General features: G+C 43.9%; 1 protein-coding gene across 5 annotated transcripts in view; it reads right to left on the bottom strand.

The window, feature by feature from the left end:
- Nucleotides 1-12,496, bottom strand: part of ROCK2 (Rho associated coiled-coil containing protein kinase 2) — a 531,243-nt gene that overhangs the window by 28,820 nt on the left and 489,927 nt on the right. For all 5 annotated transcript variants that reach the window (XR_014962943.1, XM_085610696.1, XM_085610694.1 and 2 more), the window contains 2 exons: nucleotides 6,435-6,696; nucleotides 5,713-5,926 (listed from right to left, as the gene is read on the bottom strand). Coding sequence is in view for 4 of the 5 variants with exons in the window: in XM_085610696.1 (XP_085466822.1) it covers nucleotides 5,713-5,926; nucleotides 6,435-6,696 (476 nt within the window). In the remaining variant the exon portion in view is untranslated. The remainder of the gene's footprint in view (nucleotides 1-5,712; nucleotides 5,927-6,434; nucleotides 6,697-12,496) is intronic.

Below are 12,496 nucleotides of genomic sequence, written 5' to 3'. Positions count from 1 at the left end.
GGGGTTGTCTACGCACCAAACACAGGTCAAGAGGCCTTCCTCAGGACCGCCCTGTCGGCGGCACTGGAGACACCAGACCGATCCATTCTGGTGGAGGTGGATTTGAATTTAGTAATGGATACTCACATGGATAGGTCCGGTAGCCGGTATTCCCAGACAGGGGAGATCTCCTCCGAGGGCAAGCGCTGGTTGCAGGAAAGAGGGCTCATAGATCTCTGGCGCTCAACACACCCACAGACCACACAATTCTCCTATTACTCACACGTACACCACACCTATGCCCGGCTTGACCATTTCTTAGGCTCCATAGAAGTTTAGGTGCTGGTAAAAGATGTCTATATCACAGCGGCGGCACAGTCAGATCATGACGCGGTGGTGGTGACATTAGCGGTCCCCCGGATGCCTAGGCCGACGGGAGGGTGGAGACTGCGAGAAGCCATGATACACAAACCGGCAGTGAGGGAGCAAATTTTGGGTTGCATTAAAGAATACCTGGAGGCTAATGATACGCCAGGAGGTCTATATCGCCACGTTGTGGGGGGCACTTAAGGCAGTAGTGAGGGGAGAACTAATAGCCATTCGACCGCGGAGAACAGGGAGCGAAGAGCGAAGCGAGAGGAACTCACGGCTCAATTGCTGGCACTGGAGAAGGCCCACAGTCGGACCAGGGCACCGAGAATTTGGCGACAATTGAAAAATGCGCGCGCCCTGCTTGCGGGGTTTGACTTAGATAGAGCCGAATATGCGGCTCTCAGGCTCAAGCACTCATATTACATGGGGGGGCGGGGGGACAAGGCGGGCCGTCTGCTGGCTTGCAAAGTGCGGGCACAGATGATACAGACAAAGGTGAAGGGGCTTGCGGGTCCGCAGGGTACTACAATCGAAGGCGATGCAGAGATAGCGCGGGCCTTCAGAGATTTCTATGCAGACCTCTACGCAGGGGACCTGTCAGCTGTCCCACAGGTCGATGCTTATCTTCAGGGCGCGCACACTACAGCGCTCAATCAGCATAATGCGGAGAAGCTCGACAGCCCTAATCGCACTGAAGAGGTCATAGGGGAAATCTCTCGACATAAACCTTTGAAAGCGCCGGGCCCGGATGGCTTTTCTGCCGGGTTCTACAAGGCCTTTTGCACAGCCATAGCACCAATACTCATTAGGCTCTTTAACACTTTTGCCGGCCCGGGCACAATTCCTCTAGAAATGCTTACAGCATCAATAGTGGTGCTGCCCAAACCGGGCAAGGACACCGCTAAATGCAGCTCCTATCGGCCGATATCGCTGCTCAATGTTGACCTAAAGATCTTTACCGACATCTGGGGGCCCCTTTATGCCCGGCATAATCGACCCACATCAAGCCGGATTCATTCAATCCGGGCAAAGTGGTGACAATACTAAACATATACTCCATCTCATTGATAAAGCGCACCGCACTAATATGGATGCTCTCCTCCTCTCGGTGGACGCTGAAAAGGCGTTAGACTGGGTGGACTTGTGCTTCCTGGACAAAACCTTACTTCATTTCAGTCTGGGAGAATGGTTTCGAGCGTGGGTCCTGAGCGGCTATACTAAACCTACGGTTACTATTAGGGTGAATGGGGTTACCTCTACCCCTTTTGAGATACAACGGGGGACCTGGCAAGGGTGCCCGTTGAAACCTCTCCTTTTTGCTTTATACATTGAACAGTTGGCCCAAAGAATTAGAGATAACCAGGACATAGTGGGTATCCTGTTCAGAGGGGAAAGGCTTACTGTTAGCCTCTATGCAGACGATATTATTGCCTCCTCGGAGGCTCCGGCACGCTCGGTCCTGGTGTTCCTGCGGGAACTGGAGGATTTTGGCCGCGTCTCGGGCCTCCACATTAATGTGGGGGGAAGTCGTCGATCTTAACATTCCGGGATCTGGGGAATTCGTCCCCCTCATGCAGCTCTTCATATGAGGGAATTCTGATACACTCCTCCATCCCCTATTTGGGCATACAGCTGGCGGCATCCGTGACCCAGACGCTTCATCTTAACTATGCTAAACTTCTTCGACAAGTTACCAAAGACCTAACTGAATGGAAACGCCACTCGCTCTCACTGCTGGGGAGGGTTGCAGCGGTTAAGATGTCCCTTCTCCCTAGGGCACTATATCTTTTCCAGACTATTCCGATCTGGCCGCCTGCGGGAGTACTTCAAGCGCTACAAAAGGACATCAATCGATTTATATGGGGAGGAAAGAGACCCCAGCTCCGCAAAGATTTGAGCTACCTACGGCCAGACGAGGGGGGACTGGGCATCTCACAAGGTTCAAGAAATGGCTCTACACCAAAGAAACCAATAAGAAAATGATCTCAGAACTATGATATGCTCCGGCTTAGGGACCCCACGGAATCTACTGCGGGCCAGCAGAGGTGGGAGAAGGAACTGGGGAGGGAACTGACTAGCAAAGAGTGGTCAGACATTTATTACCGAGCGAATCATACCACCCGCAATACGGCTAGCAGGGAGTCTGCGGTTAAAGTAGCCATGTATTGGCACCTAACTCAGGCTCACTTGCACAGAGGAAACCATGAGCGGAGCCCGCTCTGCTGGCGCGGTTGTGGTGAAGAGGGCACTTTGGTGCACCTACTGTGGGACTGCCCTGCACTGCAAGAGTATTGGAGTTCTATCCTCGATGACATTGACCGCCAATTCGACATAGCGATACCGCGCTTCCCGGTGTATGCGGTGCTTCGTTTGCAACGAGGAAGACAAATGGGTTTGGCACTGGGAGCTGCCACCCAGAACGTTCTATCACACTGGGGTTCCTCCACGAAACCGACTCGCTTAGGGTGGCTTCATAGGTTGTGGTATACTATAGGCATGGAACGCATACACGCCTCCCTGTCTAATACTCTGGCCAGCTTCACGGACTCTTGGCAGCCACTGCTTTCCTTACTAGCTCAAGACATGAACGACATTACATGCCCTAAATATCTCAGACTTCAACGACCTACCAGCGCAGATGTCCAGACAAGACGACTAGTGGACGCTCATTGACTCACGCTCTTTATGATAGGCCTCCCTAGGATGTCAGTGGCACACCAGCTCGGGGAGGGGGGGGAGGGGGGGGGAGTTGTTTTGGGGGGAGGGGGGTTCAGGGTGTTATTTTTGTTTTGTAAAAAGGCATTGCGTTATTCCATGTAACCCATGGGTCCATTCGCAACTGCTGCACTGATTGCATGGGAGGAGCCCTTCAAGGCCAAGGCGGAAGAATGACTCACCGGAAGGACTGGGTTTGGCATGGGCCATGGGGGCAACACTGTACTAACGCTTCTCTTGCTTATTGAATGTGTAATTTTGCTGAAATGCCAATAAAACACAGTTAAACCTAAAAGGGAAATGCTGAGCAGTCTCCCTACTGCAATTACTTATGAAATGTGCCATATCCTGTGGGAATAACTATACATAGTACGACAGACTGGCAGCATATGGGAAAGAACTACTAAAGGAGTTTTCAAACGAACACCCTTTGTGAGGAATTTAGATATTTGGGCACTGCAACTGTTCAAGTGCATTGATGGGATTATGATGGTGGGTGGAGGGGGGGGCTGTAGTATCCTGAGAGATGTGTCCAGGGCATTTTCGACACTACGCTATACTGGCCAGGAAATCTGGACTGGATTTACTGCTACAACTACAAAGACTCTGGAGGCTGTGTTGCAGTTGGGTTACATCCAACATAAGGTGACATCTATTGAACTATGGAACAGGAAAACCTAAAATGGCAGCTTGAGACAGAGGGGCCTGTGAAGTTGATGTAGAGGAACAGATGAGTGACAAATAATGGGATACGGCATCTGCACAGGTGGGGGAGGTATCAGGAATGCGTGATGTATATTGATCCAATAAAATTTTCTGGATCGCATCTACCTGATGCAGATTATACTGATTCAAATGTACCCACATATATCGTCCAAGTGGCCCAAGTGTGACACAGCGGGAGTAAACTTCCTGCACTTAAGCTGGCAGTGTACTCTGCTTGCAATTTTTTGGCGAGAAGTATTTGCCAAGTTGGTAGAGGCAACAGGTATACCCTTGCAACTTGTCCCACAGTAGGGCCTGCTGGGTGTAGTTCCCAAAGTAAAGAATAAGATGATGCAATATAAGTACCCAAGACTGGTGCTAGTGCTGGCACGGAGGCGTATAGCAACAGAACATCAGGGAAGAGATTGTTTTTCTCCCAACCAAAAATAAATATGAGTGGTTAAGGGGGATAAAAACATCCATTCTGTCCATACTGTTGGAATAATATGACTTTGAAACTTTGTAAGAGTAATTTACTGATGGACAGACACTTTTAAGCTTCCTGTGAGAAACACATTTGCTTTCTATGAAAAGATAGACCTTATTCATAAAAAATATTAACATTCAATTGGACAAGACTGCAATATATAAATAATGTGAGAATCAAATGAACCAGCTCCTCCTGAGACTAAACTTTAAAGGGAAACAAACCCGATCTCTAACTTTCCATGAAAAAAGGTAGGTTAATAACAGAGAGAGAAATTGAAACTAGTTGGTATTTCACAAGGCTTGGTGAACCATCTTAATAAAAAAGCTTCAACCAAATTAAAACTAGCCAGCCTACACTGGATGATACTGTAATTAGGCTTGGAGTATGATTTGGTGGAAAAGGCCTTTAATTTATAAATGGACAGCAAGTAAATTGTGTGACTGGATCGGTTTTGTTTAAAGTAAATAACTATTGAATTATATACTACTCCAGTTTATCATATCCAATCACAGCAGCTGTAGCAATTGTTACTCTAGTTTTAAACCATCTTCTCTCATTTTGTAAATATGTCAACACAAATACAATTGACAATTACAATATCGCTAGGTACAGTCTCTCAGGGTCTATCCAAAAACTGAACAAAATCTTTCTTATTGCAGTTTTACCTTGTGATTATTCTGCTAATCATTCATATAGCTCGGTGTTCATTAACCATAATCCTTCAAATAGTTGTGACTGCCATATTTTATTTCTGCCAAAAGAACTAACCTTCACTTGCGGTTTAAAAAAAAAAAAAAAACATTTAGTTGAAGTCAGAAAAAGAAGACACTGTGCAAAGTCATACTATATTTCCAAACTTATCTTATTTGAGAAGAGTGTAGAAAGGAGGTTACATTTTGACAAAAGGAAATTGGATACTAGAATCTGTGCATAAGCCTCAGTAGGGGTCAAGGATCGCACAAGTGTTTTGGGGGGGTCAAGCCTATTTATACAATATGATTAGAAGATAAGCATTCTGATACCAAAAGTATATTAATCTACAATAGGAGGATAGGGAGGAAATTATAACATAATTATTTACCTTCTGTTTAGAAACATTAAGGTATGTACAATGTACATAATAAATGTAAAACAGTTACATAATAACTAAAATATGTATTCAATACTTACAAGTTTGAAATTACGGAAGTTAAAGAATGACAAAATGAAAGAATGAGATAAGATTTACTTTAGGACTCATTCACCAAAGCGAAAAGTAATGAATTAAACATTAAAATGGTGAAAATAAAAAAAATCAAATCAAATTATATGTTGTAGTACCAAGCAAAATGCCCTACCTTGTTTTTAGAGGCAATTTAACGATTACGAAATTCACATTGTCTTCCTTCCTGAACCACTATGTTCTTTTTTCAAAACAGTGCACATTACTTGATTCTTTATCATGCATTTACCTGGGTTTGTTTGGAGGACCCGGTCGACTTGGCCGTCGCATAGACTGGTTTGGCTGTACCTTCATGGAAGTTCTAGGAGACGATCGAGCAAATGGATCCGGCACTGGAGGCTTTTTTGGAATCTTTTTCACCAGACGGCTCACCCACTTTTGCTGTTCATCTGTGGAAGTTGCTAATAACAGTAGATTCTTTGCCGTAGAGATATCATAGTTTACTGAAAAGTAGAAAACATGGGTAAATACTTACACAAGCATAGAATGAAAGTGTAAAACACTGAAATGTAACAGTGCATAATTGCAAATATACCACTGCCTTGTTTCTAGCATAACCATTATACAATATATTTCCTGACTGGTGGAAAATAAATATCCACCCATTTCATGGATCAGGAACTATAGCTTAGAAATCCGAATAACAAAAATTGTATGTAAAAATAAAACCCAAAAAAAGACTTGAAGAATCTAATTGTCATAACTGTGACAAAGTCGTCACATTGAAACAATGCTATGTATAATTATAATCAAAAAGTTCAGAAAACTATTAAATTGCTATTTCTTTTAAAAATGTGTATTACAAATAAGATAAAACCAGCTCCAAGCTATAGTCTGCAGACACCTCTGTCTGAAACAGCTAAACTTCTGGTTAATATATACCTCACAAATATGTTTCAGAAACTCTTCCCAACGGCACAGATGGACAAGTTCAAGTTTTTCTGTCAGTACCTTTGCAAGGTGCTATGATTTCTTCCTTCTTGTCCATGTGATCCTTGTGGCATTTTATGTGGCAGCGCCGGCATTCAAGGGCGGCCGGTGGTTTGAACATATGCCACAGGGGCTTCATGCAGGCTTCACAGTTGGTCGGGAAATGATACAAAGTTGGTATGAACTCATGTCCCTTATGACAAATGTAATTCGATTTTTCTCCCATCGGATCCACTGGGAATTCTTGCTCCTTCTTGCTTTCTCCTTCATTTGCATATAAAATCTAACGATGACAAAACAAAATTAATTATGCACGGAAAAGAATTGGTTTGCAAAGAAATGAGACAATACCAAGTGCTAACCACACAAGCACATTTACACACATAAATGAACATGCCAACTAACGTTATTCCATGAAGAACTGGGTCAGCTCAATAGATGCTGTATAATTTGGGGCGGCATCACCAAATGTTGCCATCAAGACACAGCTGGGCAAAGACCTTTGGTACATTTTTGTAAATGCTAACAAATCATAAAATCATTTTAAAACACAACATCCACAGAAAAATACAATACCATGAGAATATTTACACTCAACCTTTTAGGTCATCTAAGTTCAAACAGACAACAATGCTCACAGGAATTAATAAATTGTAGGCTGAATGGGGCTCTCATGTACCCATAAAACACCCCAATGCAGGTCTTTTTGATAGTCCCTCTTCATGCTTCTATTAAAGGCAGTCATCCAGAGATGACTGCCTTTAATAGAACTGAAGAGGACATGATGGGTAGGAAAGCCTTATCATTAACTAATAAAGCAGCCAATGCTATCGTATTAGACAACATACATAACAACATGAAATTCAAACCATAAACAAAAAACAAGTAAAAAATGAATACAAGTATTAATATAACTGACAATCCAGCACAAGTTACTTTTATTCATATCAAGGCACTTCAGGAGTTTTAAATTATTCAAGTAGAGCAGTCGGTCTTACGTTTTTGACACAAGTGGACCCCACTTAGTCATTACTGGAATCCACTGATTTATTATTATTAGCATTCAGGGACACAGACTCATTATTGATTTCAGGGACTCTGGCATAAGCAATTTTGAGGATTTCAACCACAACATAATACACAAAAATATGCAAACAATCACTCATCTAACAAATAGACAAATTATGAAAAAATGTGCAGATAAATATATTTTTTTTAAATATGTTTTATTTTAATGCAAAAGTTAACCTCTTCTAAACTCAACTGAGGTCACCCATACTATTTTCTGATAGACTGCTCCTATGAACCAATCTGAGGATACTAGCTGAATGTTTAGGCTCCAATTTCAAATTCCTTCCCATTTTTAGAAGTTTTTTAGTTTTAAGTTTCTTTACAATTAGCATCTTCATTTATAAACACCTTATTAATCTGTTTAAAGTATTTAATTTTCTAAGCAGTCGTGGAACCCCTGAGTAGACATCGTGGACCCCTAGATGTCCCTGGACAACAGGTTAAGAACCACTGATTTAGGGTTTACAAACCAGCCATTCTCTCATCTCAAGCCTTGGACAGCTTCCAGATATTTTATGAACAAGGTAAGTTTTCTCTCATACGTAAAGGCATTGTAGAAATATGCTATAGTCTTCTCATCTAGATCAGGTCCTGTCAAATCAGATACTGACACGCTAATCAAAGACAACCTTTTTGTCAGTGCCTAAAATATTCTTATCTGCAACAACCACGTACTGCACAGAGAACAGGTTTCCTTTCAAACTGGCTGCATCACTTTTTCATCCTATCCTTAAACTGAGCTATCGCATGTAACTTTTAGCAGCAATACATCCTCCACAAACACAGTGAACACTAACATTGTATGACGTATCAAATCCATTACCACCGTAAGCAGAACAGGGTGGAATAATAGGAGACTTTCAAATTACCTTCAACTAACCCATCACAGTGAGAGCAACTATTTTGTACTGATTTGAGGAAATAAAGTCCCAAGTTGATGTATTAGCTGCAGAAGTCTGTGCTTGGTGTTGTAATGAATAGGTGAACTTAGTATTTGGTCGTCACATTTGAGACAATACTTAAGAAGGATTTCCTTTGTTGCTGAATCCTTACTAAGTGGTGCCCTTCAGTTGATTACAGCGATGGGAAGCCATTAATAAGGTGGGAGGCTATCTGTACACCTTTGCTACCCACTCACTAGATCACTCAGAACGTGGCTCAGGAAAAATACATCTGAGAAAACCCTTATATATATTTAATAGGGGTAATCATTATGTTTCGAGTACTGTGTCTGAGAAAAAAGTAAAACTGGTTGTAAAAGCTGCATTTGAAACAAATAAACGTAGTATAACTTGAAACTGCATAAATGTACGATGGATCATTTTTGTCCTCAGTTGGAAGAAATTTTGCTTAGAGATCCAACACTTTTCACTGTACGTACCTAGCACTCATAACAGATCCTAAATAATGAATCAGAGTGATCTTTTCATTGCTATTTGGGGTGCCTGGAGGTTCGCTAGATTCCTGGTAGCATGTTCCAAACTATCTTCAAAAACAACATAAATATGCAGCTCCTGATAACTATAAGATTATGATGTTTCTGGATTCTGTAGGAAATATAGTGGCAAATGTCGGAAGCAATAACAGACTAGTAGAAGATTTACGGTTTAATCGTACATGTGTTTGGCCTTGCAGGTTCACCTTTGCACAATGTAGTGGATCTTTAATGGCAGGTGATGTTTTGCTGCTTGGCGAACCAAAATTGTGTAATTGTGATTTATAACAATGCAACATTTCAACGTTGGGCCTAACGTAACTGAAGTATTAGCCAGCCTGCTTTGGCAAGTGGTTTTGGTGGACAAGTTACTAGACATAGTCTAGCCGTAGATTGCTTAAGTTGTGAATTCTCCCCAGGTGTCAGAATGGATCTGGAAATTTTTCAGCAGTATCTATGCGTGCCAGATGAAGGCGTCTTTGGCCTCGTGCTGTCGACTCCAGATCGGATGTCAATGGAGTCATATAAGTCCCCTCCGGCACGTGGAAGTAAGTTTCTTCAGTGAAATGTTCCACGAAGAACATGGAGCCACTATAGAAACTGACTGTGTGCCAAAAAGCCATAGAAGCCCCTATCTTCCTTGTAGAGTGGGCTGTAGGGGGAACAGATAGTGTTCGTTTTGCTTTGTGGTAGCAAATCTGTATGCATTTTACAATCCACCTAGCTATCCCTGATTTAGAAATAGGGCTGCCTTTATGTGGTGGAGAGAAAGAGACAAATAGCTGTTTGGTTTTTCTGAAAGGTTGTGTTCTTTGGATGTAGTAAAGTAAGGCCCTTTTAACATCCAGTGTGTGTAAAGCTCTTTCCGCAACGGTTTGAGGTTGTGAGAAAAAGACTGGTAATTCTACCGACTGGTTTAAATGGAATGGAGAAATGACTTTGGGTAGAAATTTTGGGTTGGTGCGGAGTACAACCTTGTTCTGATGCATTTGGAGAAAAGGTTCCTTTATAGCGAGTGCTTGTATTTCACTAACCCTTCTGAGGGAAGTGATGGCCACTAGAAAAGCTGTTTTCCATGTGAGAAATTGCAGCTCACATTTATGTAATGGTTCGAAAGGGGGTCCCATTAACCTTGTGAGAACTATATTCAAGTTCCAGACAGGTGAGGGTGGTACTCTGGGTGGAATTACTCTTTTGAGGCCTTCCATAAAGGCCTTGATAGCAGGCACCCTGAAAAGTGATAGGTGCTGCCTGTTCTGTAAATAAGCAGCAATTGCTGCGAGGTGTAACCGAATGGAAGTATATGCTAGGTTACACCTTTGTAGATGGAGCAAGTAACATATGATGTGCTGTATGGACACATTTAAAGGATTGATTGTGTTGTTGTGGCAGTAAACAACAAATCTTTTCCACTTTGCAGCATAGCATGCCCTAGTAGTAGGGCGTCTAGCTTCCCTGATAATATTCATGCAATCAGGGGGAAGGTTAAGGTATCCGAATTCTAGGACCTCAGGAGCCAGATCGCAAGGTTGAGCTGAGCTGGGTCCGGGTGTCTGATCTCTCCATGGTTCTGGGTTAGGAGGCATGGTGAGGTGCAGCTTTTGGTGTGGTACTACGGAGAGTTCCAGCAGTGTGGTGTACCACGGTTGTCTGGCCCATGTTGGAGCTACAATGATCAGTGTTAGGGAATGCTGTTGTAGCTTTCGCACCACTAATGGAATTAGTGGGAGAGGTGGAAAAGCGTATGCAAATTTGTTTGACCAGTTCATCCATATCGCATTGCCTTTGGACAATGGGTGTGGGTATCTGGCGGCGAAGCTTGGGCATTTTTTGTTTTCGTGGGTGGCGAAGAGGTCTATCTGTGGATGCCCCCACATCTGAAAGAACAGGTGAAGAACCTGTGGGTGAAGTTCCCACTCGTGGATCTGCTGCGTTTGTCTGCTGAGCAGATCTGCCACAGTGTTTTGGACTCCTGGGACGTGTTGGGCCAGGAGAAAGATTTTTTGTGGAATTGCCCATCTTCATATGCTCTGTGCTAATTGAGAGAGCTGTGGAAAGTGTGTGCCCCCCTGTTTTTGAATGTAGTACATGGCAGTCATGTTGTCTGTGCGAATGAGGACTGCCTTGCCTGAAATCTGCGTCTGGAAGGATTTTAGGGCGAGGAAGATTGCCAGTAACTCCAGATGGTTGATGTGGAGTAACTTCTGTTGCGGCGTCCATGTGCCCTGTACTGTGAGATGTAACAGATGAGCTCCCCAGCCGGAGAGCGATGCGTCTGTTGTCAGGATTATTCGTGGAACCGGGTCCAGGAACGGTCGACCTCTGGAAAGGTTTGTGGTGTTCTACCACTGCAGAGAGCGCTGGGTGCGACCGTCTACCAACACCAGATCTGTCAGTTGCCCCTGGGCCTGGTTCCACTGGTGCGCTAAGCACTCTTGGAGAGGACGCATCTGGAGTCTTGCATGGGGCACTATGAAAATGCAAGAGGCCATCATCCCTATCAGTTGCATAAACACTCTTGCTGGGAGAGAGTGTTGAAATATGAATTTCTGACGCAGAGCCTGTATGTTTGCAATCCTGGCAGGATTGGGATAGGCTATGGCTTTTGAGGTGTCTATGGTAGCACCGAGGTATTGTTTTGTGTGTGATGGTACCAGGTGGGACTTTTGATGGTTCACTGTGAACCCTAGCTGGTGAAGCAGTTGGATTGTAGCGGCCGTGTGTTGCACACATTGTTCGTAGGACGTGGCTTTAATTAGCCAGTCATCCAAGTATGGGAAGACGTGAATGTGCTGTCTTCTGAGGTGTGCAGTCACTACTGCTAGGCACTTGGTGAATACCCTTGGTGCTGTTGTTACCCCGAACGTGAGCACCTTGAACTGGTAGTGTTGCCCGTCCACCACAAATCTGAGGTACTTTCTGTGAGCCTGGTGTACTGGGATGTGAAAGTATGCGTCTTTCAAGTCCAGAGTGGTGAGGAAGTCGTTCTAGGAGAGGAGTGGAAGAACCTGTTGAAGGGTTACCATGTGAAAATGGTCTGAATGTATGTAAGTATTTAGAGGTCTGAGATCTAGGATAGGTCGTAGAGTCTCGTCTCTCTTTGGAATCAGAAAGTACAGGGAGTAGACCCCTAAATTTTGTTGATTTATGGGGATCTGCTCTATGGCTTGTTTTTGCAGGAGGGAGATCACCTCCTGTTTTAGTAACGTAGCATGTTCTTGAGACATAGGGCGTTGCCTGGGTGGAATGTTTGGGGGTAGATGTTAATTCTAGGCAATACTCTGAATGAATAATTTGGGTCACCCATCTGTCTGAGGTGATTGTCTCCCAGACGTGAAGGAAATGTTGTATTCTGCCCCCGACCGGAGTGGTATGGTCTGGAGGGAGCGGGGGAAAGTCATTGGGTAGGAGGTGTGGCAGAGCGGGCGGTATTTGTCTTGCCTCTGCCCTTATTATTATTGCCGCTGTATCCGCCTCTTTGATAACCCTTTGTGAAGGTAGATTGAGGAGGGGATTTGTAGGACGTGGATGCACTATCTGAGGAGTAGCCTCTGCCCGTGCCCCGAAAGGAAGAGCG

The sequence above is a fragment of the Triturus cristatus genome, chromosome 6, assembly GCF_964204655.1.
Source record: "Triturus cristatus chromosome 6, aTriCri1.1, whole genome shotgun sequence".
NCBI classification, from domain to species: domain Eukaryota; kingdom Metazoa; phylum Chordata; class Amphibia; order Caudata; family Salamandridae; genus Triturus; species Triturus cristatus.
Note: the sequence above shows the minus strand (reverse complement) of the source record. Positions and strands in the feature narration are given on the sequence as shown.